The 23,872-nt window shown below is 38.0% G+C and overlaps 1 protein-coding gene across 1 annotated transcript in view; it reads left to right on the forward strand.

The window, feature by feature from the left end:
• sdc3 (syndecan 3) overlaps nt 1–23,872 on the forward strand; it is a 50,238-nt gene that overhangs the window by 17,747 nt on the left and 8,619 nt on the right. Inside the window, exon 2 of the mRNA XM_002938828.5 lies at nt 21,618–21,738. Within this exon, the coding sequence (XP_002938874.1) occupies nt 21,618–21,738 (121 nt within the window). The remainder of the gene's footprint in view (nt 1–21,617; nt 21,739–23,872) is intronic.

Consider the following 23,872-nt stretch of genomic DNA (forward strand, 5'->3'; position numbering starts at 1 on the left):
AAATGATATTTATTCATACTTTTAATGGAACAGATTACAGTGATAGGTATATTACGGGTTTCTTTGTTGTGTGGGGCTCTTAGGCTGGAGCTTCCTTTTAAATAATATGTTAGTAATGATGTGGTTCAACAGATAAATGGAGCCAGCATGGATGTCACATTGGCCACACATGCACAGACACACACTTGTCTATAAATTATGCAGAGTAATAACTTTACTTACATAGTATCCATGAGTAATGTTCTTGTTGAGTCTTATTTATTGAGTCTTTCTAAGTCTTATTTTATTTGCAACCTGTTTTATTCAACTGTCTTACAAATTACTGTTGACTGAAAAGTATTACCCTATCTATCAGTTTTGCACATTATTTATTTTAGTTGTATTTGTTTGTCAGGTTTATCGTCTGCTTATTTTTATTCAAACAGGCTGTAAAATATGAAGGCACAAGAGGTGTGGGCAGATAACATTCTCCACACATTTGCATTTTTACATTTGAGTGGAAGCTTCTGTTTAGCTTTTCCCTTGGTAGCAGTAAACCCAACGATTCTCCATAGACATCAATACAAAAGCATAATGATACTGCCTGTAAAGAATTCCTTTCTCTCGATGCATGGCATGCAGCTTCTACTTATTTTTTATATATGTAGATGCACAGAGAAGCAGTGTTCTGTTCACAAAATAATACTTTATTGATTATCCTCTATTTATAAATAGTAAACAAAAAAGAACTTCAGAGTTGCTTACATTGCTTTCATCTGCAACACACATAAAACTTTAATGCATTCCACAGTATAGCACAGTATGTGTTATTTGGTTTTATTTATCTCCATGGGTCTGTATGCACAGGAACAGGCAACTACTGCAGTTAAAAAAAACTCTTGTGCTTTTCAATCTTTACAGGCAATAGCAGGTAGAATCCAGTTACTGACTTTTTAATGCCCTTGGTTTCCTTGGTTGCCTGCGGAGAATATCCATGGTTCTTCCTAAAGCATGCAGTTCACACTTTATACAATAAAATCATATTTTTTCTCATTTTTTAAGCCATGAATGGTAGAGAGGGCACACCGGGTGCCATTTATGAGCGAATCGTATGTGACACACAAGTGTGGCAGCACAGCATCCCGGAATTATTTTCAGATGTTGGCATCTATGAGCTACTATGAGCCATCTGACCATGTAAATTTAGCAAGGTTGGAGTAATCTAGAACTTTGAGTCAGCTCAAACTTATGTTTTTTTCTACTTGTGATCACTTTCAGTCATCATTTATTTTTAGAATTTACTTTCATTTTTATTCAATTTTTTCACAGCCAACTGTGACTAAAATGACTCATGATCATTGTTGATCTACCATAGGCTTTAGAAGAAGAATTATAATCACCAATAATTTAGTGCAGGGATTCTTCATTTCTAGGTTGGAAGTCAAAAATAGTTTCTCCTGCTGTTTAGAGTTCCCTCAATAAAGTGATATTTTCTCCAACAATAAAAAATAGCAATTAAAACAAGGTGCATAGATGATTCTGAACCAGTTTTGGGGTACCAAAGTAATATCTAATCTAATTTAGTCCTTTTATTCTACTACTTGAAAGCTGGATACAGCAGGGGTCCTCAAACTACAGCCTGCGGCCTGGATGCAGTCCCCCAAGGTCACTTACCCAGCCCCTGCTGCATCCTCACCCCTGCTACTACCTGTCTGCCTCAGTGTGGTCCTCTGCCCCAGCTCATCACGTCACCGCATCTCTCCGGCTGACGCTTGGGCCGACAAGTTGACCGGTGTGACACTGTAACGTGCCACAGGTCTCTGTGCTCTGAAATGGAGCAAAGAGACCTTCTGCAAAGGGTCAGTGTGGAGGATTGCCCCCAGTTTTTGCACTTTGCCTCAGTGAGTGGGAACAAAACTGACCTAGTAATCACTAACTAAATTAGCTGTAGCTTGTAAGGAAGGAAGGCAAGAAAGGGTAAGTACAAAAAAGTGGAACCACCCACAACATGGAACGCCTAAACATTTTATTTGAAACTTTGCATGTTATTAGGACCCTGAATATTGTTATCTTTCACACTGATCAGCATACAGGAAATGGCATCTTAATGTCTGTTCGGGGCTAGGGCTTATGGGATCTAATTACAGTCTAACGTGTATAATGCCACAAGGTCAAATGCTCTCCTCAGGTCTATGGAATGAAAAAGGATTTTTGTTGCCAATGGAGAGTTGATTTGTGGACGCTTGATGCACAAATATACTCTTAAAATGTAAAAAAAAAAAAATAACTTTTTGACTGGCCCTTTAAATTAACAATAAAAGTCAAGCCATACAGTAGTAGGTCAAAGGCTGTTTTAAAACCCAAATATGACCTTATGTGGTGGTGTAAGAAGATATCAAGAAGTCTGTCAATGCAGGTTTACATTACCAGCTTTAATACCAATAGATTTCAGACAGATGCTAAGGCCAGTTTTTGCTTAGTGCAGCTGGGTATTGTCAGTATTTCCTGCTTTGACACCAGTATTAGTGCCTAATTGTATGACTCTGGCTATTGCTGCACATAGAGCTCCCCACACCAGAACCCAAGAGAAGTATTGCATACAGGTTACAGCTTAATTGTGTGCTATGTGGCATATTTATCTCTATTTAATCTTTAGATGCCCCAGAGTTGTGTGAAAGGCAGTTGATTTGTATCATCACACAGTGAGGTCAAACCCATGCATTACAATCTAAGTGACAATAGGGCTCATTTACTAAATGAGAGGTAGTGTGTACATTTCTGCATGTCTCTGCATTCTGTTTTAGATCACAGAAACCTGCAGCTGCCCTGATGAATACAGTGCTGCTGCATTCAGCTGCGGTTTGCATCTAGCACAAGATTTTTTGTAATTCAGAAGTGCTGCCTTAATAAGCGCTAAGGCATTGACACGTGTTCCGCTTAGTGCTCTCTTCCTGGTTTTTGTAAATGACCCCTCATATGGCACACAGGTTATTGCATTAAATCAAGCTTATAGTAGGTAATATCATTCATGCCAAGCTTTGCTTTGCATAAAGTAATTTATTATTATTATTGTGTCATTGTGACTCACATACCTCATCCCCTACCCTTTTCAAGATAACACAGTTCTCTTTCTGCCACTTTTAGCCAGATCAGATACAGTCTGGGAATGTCATAATTTGCACCTGTTTCAGAGCTACTCTTATATTAATGACCCCAGCAACCCTATGTTGAATGATACTAATTGGAACCTAAGGGAATCAGCTGCCTTAGTAGTGTACATTCCATCCAATGTATGTCTGGCTAATTTGCTGATGTAGGAGCACTTTGACTGGCATAGGATCTTTGAAAAAGGCCGAAACTACTTGGAATGCAGGGATCACTGATGCAGATGAGCTGGGCCAGTGGTGTTACACTCTTAATAACCAGTAACCAAAGAAATCACAACTCTTTCTTCATATCAGTGATACAAAGATAACAATTATGTACAATGATTTGGACCTCCTGAACGTTTCATCAAGTGTACTCTGCCTGAGAATAGCAAAACAGCTTAATAACTATAGTCCTTATACAAGGTGATCATCAGCACAGAACAACACTAGCCATTCATAAATATATGGCATATCATGTAATGATCAGTTCTTGTTGTACCTGCTAAAAATGCTCTAAAGTGCAGTTAAATTATGTATGTATGTATGTATGACTTTATTTTTAAAGCGCTACTTATGTACGCAGCAGTGTAGAAGGATTTCAAATTTAGGAAAAGTTAAAAAATAAGTATTTGCCACCCTTAACCCTTCCTAAATTTGAAGTATCAGCCTATAGAGCCACTCTGTTATGAAACTGATTCTTCTAAATGATTTCAAACTTCATTAAACTTGTTTTTGAGGTACCCTGAATACCACGGACCCTGCTTACACCATTTGCCAGTGCATGGTGGAAAATATGTTGTTTGGTGACTGTGGACTCACAGACTCTTATTCCTTAGTCAGGTTTGTTGTAGGTGACTACTAAGTCCCCCTACTGGTTGGGCAGTGGCTTAAATAAGCTAAACACCATTCCAGTCATGCCTTCTGATGTAGGGATAACTAGAGTGACATCTTGGAACAAGGAGCTGCTCATTGTGTCACGTTGTAACACTGATTTCAAGGTATGTTTGTGAAAGATCTCATTCATCCAGGTCAGGATATACAGCATGTAGTAGTGAAAATTCTAAACCAACTGGATTTGCTAAGTAATCATGAAAAGTTTCACCACTTATCTGAGCCCCTTCTTCCATTCCACCAAAGAAACCTTTTGGATGAGTGGTGAAACATTTTACTGTAAATATTGCTCAGCAAGTCCAGTTGGTTTAGACTTTTCACTACTTGAGTGTTTAGGGTACCTATTTCCTGGTGATGGTTGGAATCCACTTCTAAATCTCATTCCGTTTCACGATTGGCAGTATGTGTGGTGTTATTAGCAAGGTTGGGCTCCTTTCCCAAACAATCTGATTTGGCCATACAATCTGATTTGGGCATTGGTGTAGAGCTCAATTATTTATTAGATTTTCACTATATCTAAGGATTTAATGAGCTTTTTGCACAGCGTTTTTTCTGTCAGTGTTGCCCTCCAGTAAAATAGAATGAAAGTGCCTTAGTTTTAATGTGTCTGTTTCATATAACAGCCCAGTTTCCCATGCCTTTTCACCCCCTCATTTTTTCTGCCATCTTCAAACAAGTAGCTTCAATGGCCCCTTTGTCCCCTGCCATTGTTCCCAAGAGTGACAGTCACTTAAGACTACAAAGCTTAACTGTGTCCTCTCTTTCTCTATGAGTCAAATAGAGCTCTGATGTCCTGCCTTTTTAACACATGTAGTTCCACAGAACTTTCTTTAACATGGGAAAAGGTAGAGATATACAGATTACTGTGATGGTTTCTTGAGAACCACTGACCTTATGCTTAGGACATAGTTAATATCCTAGTCATAGTGGGAAGCGAAATCATGCCGATGCTATTAGTGAAGGTGTTGTGAGTCAAAGCGATTTCTGTTTATCACATCTCTGCTCTTTAATGTGTCATCAGCCCCCCTTGCCCTCCCTGCTGTGCCATTTCCTGACTCCTCGCTGTGTCCTGGCTTCTCTCAAAATCAGCCCTTGTCCTTGTGGTTAATTCACAAGTGTTTTATATTTCTATGAAGGCAGAATTTGGGAAAAAAGCCAAAGCATTTAACCTCTAATTTACTGGCCTTCTGCTTTCAGTACGAAGTATGACTTCAGTTTCCTTTTTTGTCTCTCTTACACCCTGCAGAGGTAGTAAAACATTGGATATTCCGTGTCTTTCTTTTAACTGCCATCCTGCTGCAGAAAGAAAATACTTCATGTCCTTCAGCTTCCTTCTGTTGCACAAATGGGAGCTTATTAAGCATACTTAGTACCCTGCATTTAAATTAATCAGCCATTCCTCTGTTTTTCTAATTGTAGTGAGTAATGAAACCTTGGCCAGCAAGGTCAACAATTGGCAAGTGTGGAACAGGACTACACCTCATTTCATTTTCTGTCATTTACACTCATCCCTTATGTCCTTTTTTGTTACAAGGTTAGGACTGAATTTTGAAAAGAACAGTATCAGTCAATAATTCTTTTTAAATAATTGTGAATGACAACTCTGCTTACTTGAACTGTTCTAGTGATTTTAAACCTATTTAGCAAGCTTGGCTTTCTTACTTTAATTAGACTGGGATATCATAATTTCAGTCCTAAAGGAGAACTAAATTTAAATCAGTTTAAATCACTGGGGGCTGCCAATATGTTAGACACCCGGCTCTTACATGATACCTTTGTTCGCTAAAAAATGCACCAGCCCAGGGTATTTCTGCAGAAGATCCTCGTTGCCATCTTCTTGGGTTCTTCTGTCTTCTTTTCGTTCTGGTCTAGGCAGGTGCATTCACAGTAGAGTGAAAGCTGAACTTAGAAGTGAAAAGCTGGCTTTTTCACACTAGTATACACATGTTTGTGCCCAGTGAAAAGAAAAGAGAAGAGAAAGAAAAATCACACTGAGCGCCCTCGGTCGTTTCAGTTTTTTGATAACAGGAACACCAGCCTGGGGTATCAGGAAAGCTATTGCAATCACTGTGTCCTGCTTAGATTAAATTTATAATCTTACATATATTACTTGTGCATTGACATGGTTTTTAATGTAGCTAAACAATCTTAATGCTTCTTTCCAAATCCATAAATCAATGCACTGTTGATATCATAATGCAGAAATATGTTGAGTAATGCATTTGGATGCAAGACTTTGATGGTATATGGAGTTTCATAAGTGAATTACTCATAAACTGAGCTGTATGACGTTGAACATTTGAAGTGGATATTTGAAATCAATAAAGATTGCGGTTGCAGCACTTTATTTATTATTTTATTACTACATGTGCGCTTCCGTGTTAATGTGGTAAAAAAAAAAAATAAACAGGGTGTCCCAGAACAGTTTTTAAAAGGGTTTTGTGGAGTTTGTACTGTTGGCATTTGCGTGGGTGTTTAAATGGAAAATAAATATAGCATGCAATTATGAGCATAACTCTTGCCGTAGCCACTGCCTTATGGCTGAGGATTGATTTCCTTAAAAATTCTACCGTTCTCATTCCATAAGTAAAAAAGAACAGCAGTACTAGTTTTGAGACATACACCTCACTGCCAAGATTACAAAATACTAAGCACAACCTGTGCAACCTACCCAACAGATGTTTTTGCTTTAGTAAAAATGCATCACAGATATTGTGAGAACCATGTATTGGGTTAATGGCTTAAAAACCCAATTTATAGCTTATATAACAAGGAAGGAAACAGCCGTCATAAATGTCTTTCCACCCTATTCAGTATAATATGGCAGTAGACTAGAATGCCTGCTTTTAACTCTCCAACTCAGCCAACTTCCATAAACATAAAATGTAGGCAGAATGTTATATTTACAGGTGACACTTTTACATCAAATCAGTAAAAGAAAATTGGAGATATTTGTACAGATATGGGACCTATTATCCAGAATGCTTGGGACCTGGGGTTTTCTAGATAAGGGATCTTTCTGTAATTTGGATCTCCATAACTTAAGTCTGCTAAAAATCATTCAAATATTGAATAAACCCAAAAGGCTTGTTTTGCCTCAAATAAGGATTAATTATATCTTAGTTGGGATCAAGTACAAGGTACTGTTTTATTATTACAGAAAAAAAGGAAATCATTTTTAAAAATTAGAATTAATTGCTTATAATGGAGTCTATGGGAGATGGCCTTTCCGTAATTCAGAACTTTCTGCATAACGGGTTTCCGGATAAGGGATCCCATACCTGTAACAATAAAAAAAGTGAATCTTCTTATTCCAGTTAAGACAAAATACATGCAATTATTTTAGAATATTCCTGGTATATAAGCATAACAACAGAAGTGAAGGATTGGTAGATCCCTTTCCAAATTTTGTTCATTCAGATCAATCCCTTTTTTAAAACATATAATACCCTGCTCATTTATACCCAGTAAAATAACACTTTAATTAAATCTGGAGTTCTTTGTGATTCCAACCCAAACCCCCACACAACATGTATACTATATGAGCAGCTGCAGCCTGGTACTCTTATCTAAACTAATTGACAGTCATACCCCATCAATTAACATGTTCCTGCAAAAATCAATTACATATGTCACATGGACTCAGCAGCATATCCTTATATGTTTTTATTTGTGCACTAATAGATGTAACCAGCCATTGAACGTTTACTCAAGCCCTTGTCACACTCCTAGTAACAGCAACTCTCATTGATATCAATCTTTGTAGTAAAATATCCAATTTCTAAAGCAAATATATTTTGCTTAAAAAGTATAGGATATCATTATATTTTAAATCCATTGTTTGAGGTTGACATCTATTATAACAGGGAGAAATACGTATCCAAATTCACCAAAAGTTGTACATTTCAATAAAAACTATAATGAGCATTGACAAACTCTCCAGAACCTTAAAGTTGACCCCAAATAAAAATGTTTCTGCCTAATGATATAAAATGACATTCTAAACAATTTTCCAATATTTATTGAAGTTATTTGTAAATCTAATTGCCATTAAAAGCGGCAGTAGTATCACTCTGTTTGTAAATTATGTACCCTTATGTACAACAATGTTATAAGCGAGTTGATTAGCAGTCCTAGAGAACTGACAGAAGTGAATTCTGCAATATTATTTCAACAGTCAGAAGAAGAAACCATAAAGATACTTTAAAGGAGAAGGAAAGGTAAAAACTAAGAAACCTTTCTCAGAAAGGTCTATGTAGATACAGCCATAAGCACTCACAGAAAAGCTGCACTAAGTCCTCTATCAATAGAAACACAGGATTTCTTGTCTCCATTTTTGTAAAAATGTTCATGGGTATCTGACTTCCTCTTTCAGAAAAATCCTTCATTCCTGGGACCACAGTCTGCACAGCTCTCTCCTCTCTCCCCTCTCCTGCTCCTCCCTCCCATAAGAATTCATAAAGCTCACTCCCCCCACCCTTAGGAATGTGTAATCTGAGCTACCAAGGGCTAGAGCTGCAAGCAAGAAGCTACTTAAAATGGCAGCTGCTGTCTAGGGCTCTTTACTCAGGTATGATAATGCTTTCTGCAGAATATGCATAATATTCTAGGTGGTGAATCTATTGGCAGTAGAATGCCAAAATGACTTTCCTTCTGCTTTAAATTTAATCTACTTTGACTTATAGGTTTCATTATCATAAATAGTTTTTGGATGGACACCTCTTTAATTTGCAGGCAAATACCAATATTAAACAAGTAAGACTGAAATGAACTTAGATTAAGTTAATGTCAATGGGGGTTAAGGGGGAAATGTGCAATATTTCCATTGTAGATATGTGCCACATAGCTATCAAGTTGAAGAAATAAAGAGCGAATAAAATCATGGTCAAAACCTTGCCCACTCTCTGTTTGAGCCACTCAGCTATGATTATCATTGCCATGTAAGAAATTCTTATTTCTCATATATACAGACGTAGAGATCAGGACCAAAATTTGGGTCCCTATTGTGTTTAGAGTGAGTCCATGACTCCCATAACAATGAGAAATGTCCTGTACCCCATTTCATTTTAATGTAAATAAAATAAAGCTTTAAATCAGTGTTTTGGGTCAGCAAAGCAGACATCCAGACTGAATTTAAGTCTTCTGAGAATGAAGTTAAGCATCCCTTCTATAGTTATTATTTGACCTTTCCCAAACTATATAGTCAAATGCTCAATTTTTTGTATGTGGAAATATAAGTACACATGTAGGCGTGTGCCCCATACAAATAGTGGAATAAGTAATATTTCCCAAGGAATAATAATGTAGCTATTATTATTAATGTAGCTATGGCACAAAACAACTATACTGAGACTATACTGACATAAACTACACTGCAATTTAAGGAAAAAAATAAAAACAAAACTGGAAATATTTATTACTTCACAGTAATAAATGTTATTCACAAAACAGCACTGGAAAATGATTATATATATGCATGAAGTACTTATTTTGGTTCAAGTTAGCTGATTGCTCCTTTGGTTATAAACTTTTAACCTTATTTTTTGGTTGTGGGTGGTTGGGGCTAAAATATGCTGTTAGATTCCAGACCTCCATGTAAGAGCAACTGTTGCATTTATAGATGGAGATTTTCTTTTCACTTAATGGAAATGTAGATGACAAATAGTTGACTCATACTGAATGTGAAGAATTTTTAGGGTTTTAGCAACTAGAGCAAAGTCTGTCCCATCTTGAAATGAAGACTAGCCGCCAGTAAGATGTTTACTTTCTTTATTCTAATTGCAAACTGAAAACAAATACAGAAAATATGTTGCTCCACCGGCTGCTCCTCATCCAATCAGCAGCTTATCGACTAAAAAATGTCATCATGCAAGGACCACAACTAACCTTGGCTAAAATCCTCTCGTTTCTGTACAGGCTTTACATCCACCTTAGAACACCCACTTGAAAAATATATGTAATGAGCAAATGCACACCAAAGCTACAGAACTGTTGATGCCTTTTGCTATGAGTTAAATATATACTCCTACTTAGCACATGTGGTGCTTCGTTTTAGAGACTAAGGTGATTATAATCTATTAATCCATACCTGCCACTAGTGTAGGTGCAAGTGATCCATGCATGGGATATAATGGATGCAATTTTGTGCCCATTAGCGTTCTATTATTGACATTTGTACCAATGGTAAATGAGACCTCAGCTCTTACCCAGTGCAACTTTAAAAGTGCCACTACGCCATCGTTGTTTTCTTTGTATTTCTTTGTTTTGTTTATTGCCCTATTGTGATTAGAATTTTCCTCAACCAGCCTTGTTGGCTGCAAATTTCTTTATCACTTCATGTATTACTGTGTTTATAACCCCTCGCAAGAAGTTATATGTGGGTTATCCTAGGGTATGATTCTAGGGCGTGGTCTGGTGACAATCGTAAATAGCAAGTAATTGTATAGCTCGAATAAAAGCAGCCCCTTACAGGAAAACTATACCCCCCCCAAAATAGTAGGTTTCTGTAAAAATATATATCGTAAAACAGCTCATATATAAAACCCTGCTTCATCTACATAAACCATTTACATAAAAATATACTTTTTTAGTAGTATGTGCCGCTGGGTAATCCAGTATTAAGGGCTGCCCAATGGGATTGTCCAATTCACGGTGCATGCAAACATACCAAGGACACAAATACATGTTATGTTAGGTCACATCGGCCAATGAATGAACAGAGTTCTGTCTTTTACTCTTTTACTTCTTCCTGTCTGGTTATAGCCATATATATGTCTTATGTAAGACCAAGGGGTTTCATTTTTAACTGGTCTTTTAAATGCAAACAAAAATATACTGCTTGATATAAAGGAAAAATAAGGTTAATACTGAGCTTTGCTTGGATTGAAGCTAAAATGTGTTGTCTTTTTTTAACTAATTGATGTTTTTACAGCCAGCCACATCCTACTTTGTGTTATAATCTGTTATTAGTGTGATTAATGCCTCATTTAAATCAATAGTTTCCTTGTGTCTCTGTCAACACGCTCCAAAGGATGAATGGCCTAATACCAATACTCTTGTCCTGAGGCACTGTTGTCAGATTGCAAACACTAACATGCTTGGGTAGCAGGTTGCAAAGTCACAGAGATGTCACTACCAGCTTTGTTGCTGCAGGACATTTTGCGGTGTGGGAAAGGGTAGCATTCGTGCTGCACACAATCTTCCTGTTTATGTAGAGGAGAAAACATGATGTTCTGCCATAAAAGATGCAGATCAAGAAGAGAGCTATTTCAGAAGGAACTCTAAAATATTATTATTAGATTGAGACTATTGATCGACTATAGTTATACCATGTTTTTTCTCATTGATGAGCCAATGGAACAATATAATTATAATGGGACACTGTTGAACTACTGAAGAGTTTCTACAGATTTTGGTAGTTAAAGTTGGAAGCTGAACGGGGGATTGTATATATGGGGCCCCCATATAAATTGTTGTACCCTAGGCTCTGATTTTCTTTAGATCAGCCCTAATGATGCCTACCAACCTCCTTGAATTAGAGTGCAATCCTTCACAAAGCTATAAGAGTAATTAACAATCACTAATATTATTCATGTCATGGTATCTGTGTTAAGAAAGAAAAAAGTAATGGTCTTACAATTAGGAGCTGTCCAGAAAGCAGTGGATATTGATATGTTCTGACTGTGTACATTGCCTTAGCATGACCCAAAATGATTTTAGATCTCATAGTGAGGCAAAGGCTATCAACTAAAATGGATACACAAAAGCAAACTGTAACATCTCTTGTAAAAACTTCTCTTCTGCATAAAGGACAATGAGGTAGAAGCCTATTCTCCAGACTTTAATTATCTTGTTAGAAAACCACATATTAAATTCTTTTCACTTATTAAACACTACCCTAGCTCATACTGACTAGCTCTACTACGGGTGATGCTGCATTATGTGGGTGGATTTTAACAAGGCAAATTACAGGAGATGGTCTATAAGATACAATGAATGCTTACAGATGCAATGTTTAGGAATCATTTAAGTATTAAGATAAAATGTTTGTGTTAAATTCAGTATTTGAAAGGATAATTGATTATATGCAGACTTTATTATGGATATACAGAATGGGCAACAGAAATGCTTTATATGTGTAATATATACTGTACAGGTATAAAATCCATTGTCCAGAAACCTGTTATCCATCAAGTTCCAAATTACAAGCCCATCTCCCATAGAGTGCATTTAATCAAATAATTCCAATTTTTAAAAATGATTTCCCTTTTCTCTGTAATAATATAACAGTAGTTTGTACTTGATGGTAACTAAGCTGCATGAATTCATATTGGTTGCAAAACAATCCTATTGGGTTTATTTAATGTTTAAATGATTTTTAGCAGACTTGGAGATCTAAGCTACAAAAAGATACATTATCCAGGAAATCCAGGCCCAAGCATCAAATCCAGGCGCCCCCACCCCGCGAGTGCATTAGCGAACAAACCTGCCCCCCCCATGCATGCGCAGCCATTTGAACTCCCATACGGAGCAGTTCTGCCCCTAAAATTGTGCCACCCTAGGCTCTGGGCCTTTGTCGCCTCGCCACAAATCCGGGCCTGAGCATTCTAGATAATAGATCCCATACCTGAAGCCTAAAATATGCATATATATTATTTATAACATTATAGGGTTGATTCACTAAGGTGCGTTAAAAGCTCATTAACTGTACTTTTCTATAATTACCGCCTGCCTCAAGTAGGTGTTAATTTTCGCACAGATAAATGCGATGTTTAGCGCGTCTAAGTGTTTGTGAACCATGCGTTAGTATTATTTCTGCACGCAAATTAACGCAATGCGGTAAAATTAACGCTTGCGGTAGCGTGTAACTTAACGCATGCGATATGTGACTTAACGCACGCGATAATACTTAAGCAAATCGCACTTTTTATCACGTCAATTTTAACGCAAAAAAGCGTGCAATAACGCTTATCGACCTTTAGTGAATCAACCCTAATGTGTTCAAATTAACGCTTTGGGATCATGCATTATGCGACTTAACGTACGCGATAATACTTTAGTGAATCGCGCGTTTTTTTGTGTCAATTTTAATGCAAAAAAGCATGCGATAACGCTTATCGCACTTTAGTGAATCAACCCTTATATGTGTAGTAGAATTCTGGGTATGAGGAATTACATCATAGCTTAAAATTCTAAGGTGGGCAGTAATGCCAATGAAAATGAATATGGGATGCTGTGTGGTTATTGTTACAATCTAGGAGAGGTAGACAATGTTATGTATGCAGACATTCATATGATATTTGTATACATGGCGGCTCTCTGTAAATGATGTGACATTGGTTGAGCTTTTGTTTTGCCGTGTGGTAATTAATGTATTATGTACATGCAGAGAATGAGCTTGCGTAAAACAAAACATGGTTCATGTAGGGAAAAACAGCATTAGTACAGGATACTTTGTGTATTTGGGTTTAACTATTATTAGAGCTTTTGTTGTTTTTTTATTGTACAGTATTAGTACAAAACTAGCCAGTTCTTATGTTTATATATTATTAAAGGAATATTAATGTACCAATAACTTCTGTGCATAATTTATCCAAAGTGCCACAGTGCTCATCAGCCCCTATTACACAGAAAACAGCACATTTAATATTCATAAATATCCAGGAAAAGTAGTTACGTATTCCTAGGGGCTGATTTACTAATACACGATTTCGAATCCGAATTGGAAAAATTCCGATTGGAAACGAACATTTTGCGACTTTTTCGGTAATTTTGTGATTTTTTCGTATTTTTTGCGATTTTTTCGGCGTCTTTACGATTTTTGCGTAAGTTTTAACGCTACGAAAAAGGCGCGACTTTGCGCGCAAGTTTTAACGCTACGAAAAAATCGCGACTTTGCGCAACTTTCGTAATGGCTACGAAAAACTCACGTTTTTACGCAAAAATCGTAAAGACGCCGAAAAAATTGCAAAAAAAACCGAAAAAAATCGCAAAATTACCGATCATTACGAAAAAAACGCAATCGGACGCATTTGGCCCGTTCGTGGGTTAGTAAATGTGCCCCCTAGTGTACATTTGTAGAACTTAATAAAAGATCCCATTTGTTCTCTTGTTAATCTCCTTGTTGCCTGTTTGCTTCCACTCATCATTATTTTTGTGTAACACCTATAATTGCTTTGGTTTAGTCATTTTTGGCCTCACATTTTGGTGGGGGCATGTCCTCAGCAGAAAATAAAACCTGGTAGGTTCACTTATAGCAATGTTAGAGGCAATGAATGGCTGTGAGGCCAGCTACGTTTGTCGTCCACACTTGAAAATCCTCACTTGAAAATCTGACTCTAGAGCAGTGATCCCCAACCAGTGGCTCAGGAGATGTTGATCCCCATCTCTTGGATGTTGCTCTCAGTGCCCCCAAACCAGGTAGTTATTTTTGAATTCCTGACTTGGGGGCAAGTTTTGGTTGAATAAAAACAAGATTTACTACCAAATAAAGCCACCTGAAGGCTGATAGTGTGCATAGAGGCTACCTAATAGCCAATCACAGCCCTTATTTGGCACCTCCATGAACTTTTATGATCCTTGTGTTGCTCTCCAAGTCTTTTTACATTTGACTGTGGCTCACAGAGTGAACTCCTTGCTTTTTAAATTTGTTATTAACTACTATAAGTGCTAGTCTATTTAAGGTAACAGTGTGATAAATCCTTTTGATTTTTTATGTGGAGGAAATGCACAGTTATGATAAAGACACATGCAGACCACAATGGTATTTTTACAATTCAAGAAAAAATACGACTTTGCAAAGCTTAGATTTTTGAGAGTTATTAAGTGCAAGACAATAAAATATAAAAATTCTGCATCTAAAAGCTCCCAAGTTCATGTAGAAGTCAATAGTAGCTGCATTAGAAAAATTCATGCTATTTTTCAAGATTAATTTAAACTTTGGCAGACTCATTGAAAATTATGGGCATAATGTAATTGGTGGATTTTTTTGTGAAACGGGTGCAACAATTTGCCTTGAGACAAAGAAAAGTGGCACACGTAATAAAAAATTGTCACTTGCGTCAATTTTTACAAATCATTTCCCTTTTCTCTGTAATAATAAACCAGTCATTTGTACTTGATGGTAACTAAGCTGCATGAATTCTTATTGGTAGCAGAACAATCATATTGGTTTTATTTAATGTTTAAATCTTTTTTAGCAGACTTAAGGTATCCAAGTTACAAAAAGTTCCCTTATCCAGGAAACCCAGGCCCAAGCATTCTGGATAATAGATCCCATACCTGGATTTATAACATTATATGTATATTATATATAAATTTTGGATATTATTTGACACGTGTCATTTTCCAACCTACCCTTTATTGGTGCTCCCCATAGATCCATTTCAGTCCCTGTCCGTGTTATAAATTAGAGGTGGGTGTGGTCTAACATTTCCTGCCAGAATCACAGTAGGAGGGGTTAGCCAACCACAGCCCTGCAGTCACACAAGCAAATACAGGCTTCAGTTCCCTAATCAAGTCAGCTAGCTTCTGATTGGTTCCTATGCTACAGTGCAATGTGCTGGGTGCTGCTCCCATGCACAGCCTGGAAAGGGAGGCAGCAGGATGTGGAGCAGATTGGTGGGACTAGTGGGGTTTCTGCAGAAATTTTCAGTAAATCAGCATAACTTTATTCAGCACATTACTTCTATATTAAAAAGGATAGCACATTCTTAATTTTCACCCAATATATCCTCTTTAATTTATTTTTTAGTAGATGTAAGGTTAAACTCACCAGGTACACAAATCTGTCACTCTTACCAATAGGTGTTGGCACATGGTGCATCTGTACATGCCTGTGACACATGCCAAGAAGAACAAGATGGCTGTGCAGGCACCAAGGTCAGACCTGGACAGGGTCGGACTGGGACACGGGGAAAAAGCCTGGTGGGCCCCGGCGGCCTAGACCCAATGCCTGTTGCTGCTCCCCCGGCCGCCGGTGTATTCCCCTGACATGTTTCACTTATGCGTGTTTAGAGGAGGACTTCAGGAGGGGGCCCCTGTGGGGGGTTAGGGGGGCGCGTCAGGGGACGGAGCAGGTAACAGGAAACGTGGCCGGTGGGGGTACCTTGGGGGGTGCGGGGCCCCTGGGGAGCTTGCCCCAGTGGGCTATGCACCCCCCCAGTCTGACCCTGGATCTGGAGAAGCTGGCTTTATTTCTGCTTTTTGGAATAGTAAAATGCTGTTTTTTGAGTAGAATGCAAACATCATAACTTAATTAGCAGCTATTTGTGCTTCTCTAGCTTAGAAAAGTGCTAAATTTATAACCAGTTTTTAATCATGGTTATGTTCTGCTCCTTAATACAAAGAAATAAAAAGAGAGAAAATAACATTGTTTTTGCCCCACATATAATTATATTCCTACTTAAATCCCTTCACAATGTCTCTGCACTACTCAGGTGGCCACATATCATGCAGGATCACGTTTAATATCCTCTCAATAATCTGCAAATACCTCTGTTCCCTTTACATTCCAACCCAACCCCCTCCCCCCTTTCCACACTCTCAATGGCTCCTTGTATTCCATCCAAGACCTCCTTTTTCCTCATAACCATCGTGCATCCACACCTTCAAACTATAGTTTATGTATTTGCTTTGCAACTGCAAATAATAATTAGTGTGACAAGAACTAGAAGAAATTCTGTGATTTGCTTTCTAAAACAAAATTAATTTTTTGCCTTTTTATTGTAACTTTTTAAATGTTGAGTGCCCTTCAAGAAAAGATAATCATGGTTTGTAAACATGCTTTAACTCTCAGAGTAGGAAGTATATTTCACAAAAATATGGTCTTCTCTAAAGAGGAATTCCTACCACAAATAGGCAGTAATATTCTGTTTAAAAATAAAAAAGGATAATGCAATTTGGGACTATGCCCTTTAGGCTCTTGGCACACAGGACATACTATCTTCTGGCATTTTTTCAGCCAGTAGAGAAGCACCATAATCTGGCCAAGAAACCTGTCTTTAGTTTTAATGGAAACTACCTGCCGCTGATGTTGAGCCATTTTCTATTAAATCTAATGACAGATTCCTTGGCCAGGTTTGGACAGTTCTCTTCTGGCGGCTTATACGCACTTGTGGTTTTTCTAGGGATCCTGCCTAAACTATTCTAAACTGACTGAAATCTTGGATCTAATATAAACATTAAAGAAATACAGTGAAAACTCAGTTTTACATATCCTGATTTTAGGTTTTACCTAATTTTACATAGTAGTTTTTTAGTCCCACCACTATAAAATACATTTTCCCAGATTTTAAACAACGTTTTACTGGCATCTTGAAAAACATAAAATTGGGGTTCTGATGTGCATGGTTAACACAACAGGTTCATTTTAAGGTGGCCATACACAGGCCAATTCTAGCTGCCGATATCGGTCCCCAGGACCAATTGCCACCTTATCGGATCGTGTATGGGCACTAACAATGGGGCTGCCCGACCGACATCTGGCCTGAAATTGGATCGAGGACTGCTACAGCTTGTTGATTCGGTTCCCAAAACTGAAAGGCACCCATACCCGTCGTTCTAATTCGATCGTTTGGTCCCAGGGTCAAACAACCAAATTAGGTTGATATCGCCCATGCATAGGTGGGGATGTCGGGAGAATATCCGCTCGTTTGGCGACAGGTTTTGCTGCTGTATACAGTACCCCACTGGGACAATAAAATACCTGGCAGTTATCAACTCTAATATATATCTAGTATCTATGTGTATTTTCTATTCCAACTGCCAGATATTTTAACGATTCATGACTGTATCTCTCTGTCTCCCTCTTTAATATGAGTGCATATATCACATACAGTGTATTAACATGTGGAACTGCCCTGAGCCATCACATTCATGTTTAGTTCTTCCTTACAAGCTACTTTTAAAGTTATTTTAAGGATTACTAAGGATCCTAAATATAATAGATGGGCAGGTGTAGAGGTGGACAAATGGTTAATCGGCTCCTTCGCCTTGGCCCTTTCCACACTTAGGATATGGGAGGTGGTTGTCATGGTTACTGTCACCATGCCAACTGCTCTAGGGACCCAGACCTAGAGAAAGATGCTCAACTAGTGATTTAGATATAGAGATGACTCCTGAGAGACAGGGTGTGTATGTCACGGGAAGGAACTGCAAAGAGGAAAGGATCCCCTGGCACGACCTAGGCACTTCATTGAGCTTTGCTGACAAAACCTATTAATGTAATATTTATAGCCAATTTAATGGGTTAACATCTCTATTTTTCAGATACAATAAAGTAGGACACTTCTTCTAATAGTCTTAAATGTATATATGTATATATATATATATATATATACACACACACATCTGCACATCGCTCATTTGGTATGCATCTATAAATAAAGAAATATCCACCTCCCCCATGCCTTCCAGACAGTGTCGCTGGTTTCAGCTTTTTTGCTTTCTGCAGCCACAGCAGATTGCATATCACTGAGGAAATGACCCCTCTAGACTATCAGCATTCAGACTAATTTGCAGAACATTGACCTATCCACTTTTATTTTCTGCAGAGGGCTCAGTGCAGGTGCCAGCACCAAGACTTCAGCAGAGCATGAGGTATAGGACTGGCCTAGAGTTACACTCGGAGAGTGGTGCATTAATCCAAGGAACATTATTTCTGCCATTTATTTTATCTAGTGTTCTCCTGATAAGCAACTCCTCATGTTAAATCTAATGGCTCTTTCTCCATGCTATACTTTGAAGCCTCTCCTCTTTCTCCTTATTCCTGCAGTTACTGTAACCTCTTGTCTCCCAGAGCTCTGCAAGGCTTAGTGGCTCATAGCTACTAACACAGGTACAATTTTGGACCAGTCTTATTACCCACAGCAAACATTCAAACATTGATACAAACATATCAAATATAATTTAAATGCTAATTGGTTGCTGTTGGATATAGTACTGATGCAGAACTACACCTGTGCTATTAATTTGGGGGCAGCCTGTTTCCTTGTCTGTGCAGAGACACAGACACTGAAAATGATGGTTATGTTAGGCATTGTATGTATGGGGAAATTGTGCCAAATGAAATGTGACTGAGCAAGCCCTTTCTCTTCAGATAGAGAGACCTGCCAAATTATAGTGCAGTGTAAGCAATGCTTAACTCTATAACATGAGCATACAACCTGCCACCCTTCAACTGATAATGAACTGCAACGCCCATCATTATTTTTTTTGTTATGTGGCATTGCAGATTATATACAGCAGTGTGCACACATTCCTCCAGGCAAAGGAATCAGAAAAAGGATTTGCTCAGTCAATCAGGGAGCCATTTCTTCTCCCTTTTACAGTATCCCCCCTGGCTATTCAGTTATGGTCATCCCATGGTTACAGTACACACACAGACAGTGCTTCAGTTGGGGATAAATGCAAGCCTTTGTTTATAGCATTCAATTCATTGCATGCTTCAGTCTGCCTTAACCTATACATTTAACTATGAATTTTTTGTTGGTATAGATAATATTAAATCTATTTATTTTAACCCTTAGGGCTGTTGTACACCTAAATACACCTATTTGGATGTATACTGTGTCCCGGTTTCTTACATCTGTCTGTTTGCAATTGGAAAGCGTAAGAGATGGGTTCCTTCTTTTTCCGTGTGAATGGCCAAAAGGGTCTGGAACTCATTAGAGTCGCTTTGGAACATCTCACAAAGCCTCGTGACCTTAGCAATAAACCTATCTGACCTGAATCAAAGAAATGCTCAGCTATTCTAAATTGTCTATATATTCTTATAACTGCCAGGGAAGGAGGAGGCAAATCTTTTTGTTTAGTCAGTTTATGATTTTCCAACCAAGCACATGATCATCTGTGCACATGTGGCCTTTTAAAGTAGTTAGCTTAGCTTAATAAATTAGGTGTCATTGCATCACATTTAATTAACCAGACAGATTCTGTTAATGCTTTTAAGAGGGGCCTGCATGAGTTCTTGAATAAGCATAATTTCCAAGGCTATTGTGATACTAATATCTACAGTTAGTATTAATGTTGGTATATATGGTTTATGTATGTGAGTGTATAGATAGGTCAGTATGGGTTTATGTATGCGAGTGTATAGATAGGTCAGTATGGGTTTATGTATGTGAGTGTATAGATAGGTCAGTATGGGTCTGTATGTGAGTGTATAGATAGGTCAGTATGGGTTTATGTATGTGAGTGTATAGATAGGTCAGTATGGGTCTGTATGTGAGTGTATAGATAGGTCAGTATGGGTTTATATATGTGAGTGGATAGATAGGTCAGTATGGGTTCTGTATGTGAGTGTATAGATAGGTCAGTATGGGTCTGTATGGGTGATAGGTCAGTATGGTTGTATGTGAGTGATAGATAGGTCAGTATGGGTTTATGTATGTGAGTGTATAGATAGGTCAGTATGGGTTTATGTATGTGAGTGTATAGATAGGTCAGTATGGGTTTATGTATGTGAGTGTATAGATAGGTCAGTATGGTTATGTATGTGAGTGTATAGATAGGTCAGTATGGGTTTATGTATGTGAGTGTATAGATAGGTCAGTATGGGTTTATGTATGTGAGTGTATAGATAGGTCAGTATGGGTTTATGTATGTGAGTGTATAGATAGGTCAGTATGGGTCTGTATGTGAGTGTATAGATAGGTCAGTATGGGTTTATGTATGTGAGTGTATAGATAGGTCAGTATGGGTTTATGTATGTGAGTGTATAGATAGGTCAGTATAGGTTTGTGTGTGTGTGCTGGGTTTATATGGAAGGGTTGAACTTGATGGACTTTTTTCAACCCTATGTAACTATGTAACCAAAATGGAAACCTGGACAAAGGATAATGCAGTTTAGGAATTGTATTGGTAAACTGGCTGGCATGGAAATGCACAGGTGGTACTTCATCTGAAAAGTCTGACCAGTGGTACCTGGGCTGGGCCTTCTTTACCTCTTGTGTCAGTTATTGGTTTCTTTGTATGTAAATCTGTATGTTTAATGTGTACACCCATTTATTGTACAGTGCTGCAGAATATGTTGCTTTATAAATACATTAATATAATATATTTAATAACATTAAATAGTTAATAATAATCATAACAATGCCTCTGTATTTTTGCTATCCTCATTTATGGCTAACTTGTACTTGTATGTAGCCACCGACAGAACATATATTTCTCCCTTTTACACATGTATTGCTAGCTTATCACTGCGTGTGAAGATTATTTTTCATTTGTTATGCGTAAATAAGGATGCTGATCAGAATAGAAGAATTATCTTCAACCTGTGCTTCTCAATTTCATGCCACAATAGCATTCAGAGCACTGCAACCAAAGTCATATGTTTTTCCTCCGTGTGAGTACTTCAGAAACAGCTGGATCAGTAGTTGAAGATCATGGTGAACCTTTATTCCAGCACGTAGGGCGACTGCAATGGTACATGAATATACCATTTCAACTTTTTTTAATGAGACAACATAAGGGTAAATCAATGAAGATATAGAGAGGTTTAGCCCCCCAAAAAAGACCATCTGCTCTTTACTGATATATCTCTTTCTGAAGTGTCTTTGAGACCCTTAAAAATAATTTTTATTTGGTTTTTCATAGGCTGAAAGGTGGAGAAGTGAGTTTGAAGATGAGCGACCGGTTGATCTGGAAAGCTCTGGGGATGATGACTTGTTTGAAGATGAGGACATGGATGATGTATACTCTGGTTCAGGATCAGGCAGTAAGTATTAAAGTATTAAGGACACAAACACTGCTTCATGTTCTCTGCTTGTACCTGAATCCATTATGAAGTTCTAATATTAAGACAGCTGCGAGAATTATTCCAGATTTGATAAAATATAACAGACAATCAGAAATTAGAATTAAGTGGTTAGCTGTTTGAAAGCAAACATCTGATTGGTGTGTAAGGAATTCTAGACCTGGAGAAAACGTTTAATTTCCAGAGACTCTATTCAGTATAATGAGAACTCTATGCCAAACTGTTTTTCCTGCTCTATAACATTCACCTGCTGTACAGATATTATTGCTTAAATATTTTGCCTTCAGCTCCCATGATCTGCATCAAAAGGGGATATATGCAGTATGCACATTCAATGCAGGACACCCCTCAAAAGTAGTTGTCACTTTTATCACATCTCACAGAAAGAAATCGCCAGCGCTCGGTCTAACCCACGCTGTAGTGTTGACCAGCTGCTAGAAACACACAATTGTGCCAGCGCTCAGTCTAACCTACAATCTGGAGTTGACCAGCTGCTATAAACGATAAAGAACCATTACCTATACACAAAGAAGAAGAAAGTTTGCCAGCGCTTAGTTTGCCTTTAAAAATAATTTTTACAAAAAATGAGGTGTTAGTACCACACTTTGGCCAAAATATGTAAGCTCACGTGCCACGTCAAGGCCCCTCATTATACGTGAGTCCTACACTGTCTAATGACTTTGAGTCTGTGATGCAATTAAAATAAAGTCCCCCAGAAAGCAATGTGACTGAGTATTAAGACCCACTGCACCTACCTTCAGCTCAAAAAGGCTCTAGTGAAAAAGCAGGGAGCTTTTAAGCCCCAGCTCATTAGTACACACATGAAAGTGATTCATTGATTCAAGGCCACATAGCAGCTAGAAGCAAAATTTGGCTACAATTTGTACACAAAACACAGAAAGAAATCGCCAGCGCTCGGTCTAACCCACGCTGTAGTGTTGACCAGCTGCTAGAAACACACAATTGTGCCAGCGCTCAGTCTAACCTACAATCTGGAGTTGACCAGCTGCTATAAACGATAAAGAACCATTACCTATACACAAAGAAGAAGAAAGTTTGCCAGCGCTTAGTTTGCCTTTAAAAATAATTTTTACAAAAAATGAGGTGTTAGTACCACACTTTGGCCAAAATATGTAAGCTCACGTGCCACGTCAAGGCCCCTCATTATACGTGAGTCCTACACTGTCTAATGACTTTGAGTCTGTGATGCAATTAAAATAAAGTCCCCCAGAAAGCAATGTGACTGAGTATTAAGACCCACTGCACCTACCTTCAGCTCAAAAAGGCTCTAGTGAAAAAGCAGGGAGCTTTTAAGCCCCAGCTCATTAGTACACACATGAAAGTGATTCATTGATTCAAGGCCACATAGCAGCTAGAAGCAAAATTTGGCTACAATTTGTACACAAAACACAGAAAGAAATCGCCAGCGCTCGGTCTAACCCACATCTGCTTGAAGCAGTGATCAAATTTGCCATCGCCCTAAATCATGACATAACTATGGTTTGTGACTGAGTAATGGATTCTTAATCACTTTATTGCATGTCCTATGCATACCCAAAAATGGGACTTCCAAAATATAAGTACTGTATAAGTATAAATATACGTACTGTTTGTATTGCGTTTTCTTCCATGAAACATTGCACAATGCTTTCAGGCAAAAAATACAAGCTTTATTGTTTGAGTGCCTGTACTGTTAGTGCAGTTTTGTGGTTACTAAAATGATGTGCACAGAAATGTTGTGCCTAGCATCAGTGCATCCATTTCAGTTTTAATTGTGTCTTAGGCACAAAGTACAAGGAACCCTCTATTTTAAACCTGCCACTGGCCAGATTGTAAGAACAGGGCTCCCTTGTCATATTGCATTAGCCTGATGCACCCCATGCCAACCCACATGATTTCTTAAATGTGACACATGCAGTGACAATGTTTTTGTGGCACCTAGCAGTGTGTGCTAAATTGTGCCGCAGCTCAGGCACGATTAAGGTGGAATTCTATAGAAAAATTCTCATAAACAAATAGTGCACTGATTTTTTTTATATGTAACACTCCATCAGTAAATGAGACTTGGTGTTTCATTAAGGGGGCCATTTACTAA

This window comes from Xenopus tropicalis, chromosome 2 (genome assembly GCF_000004195.4).
Source record: "Xenopus tropicalis strain Nigerian chromosome 2, UCB_Xtro_10.0, whole genome shotgun sequence".
Lineage (NCBI taxonomy): Eukaryota > Metazoa > Chordata > Amphibia > Anura > Pipidae > Xenopus > Xenopus tropicalis.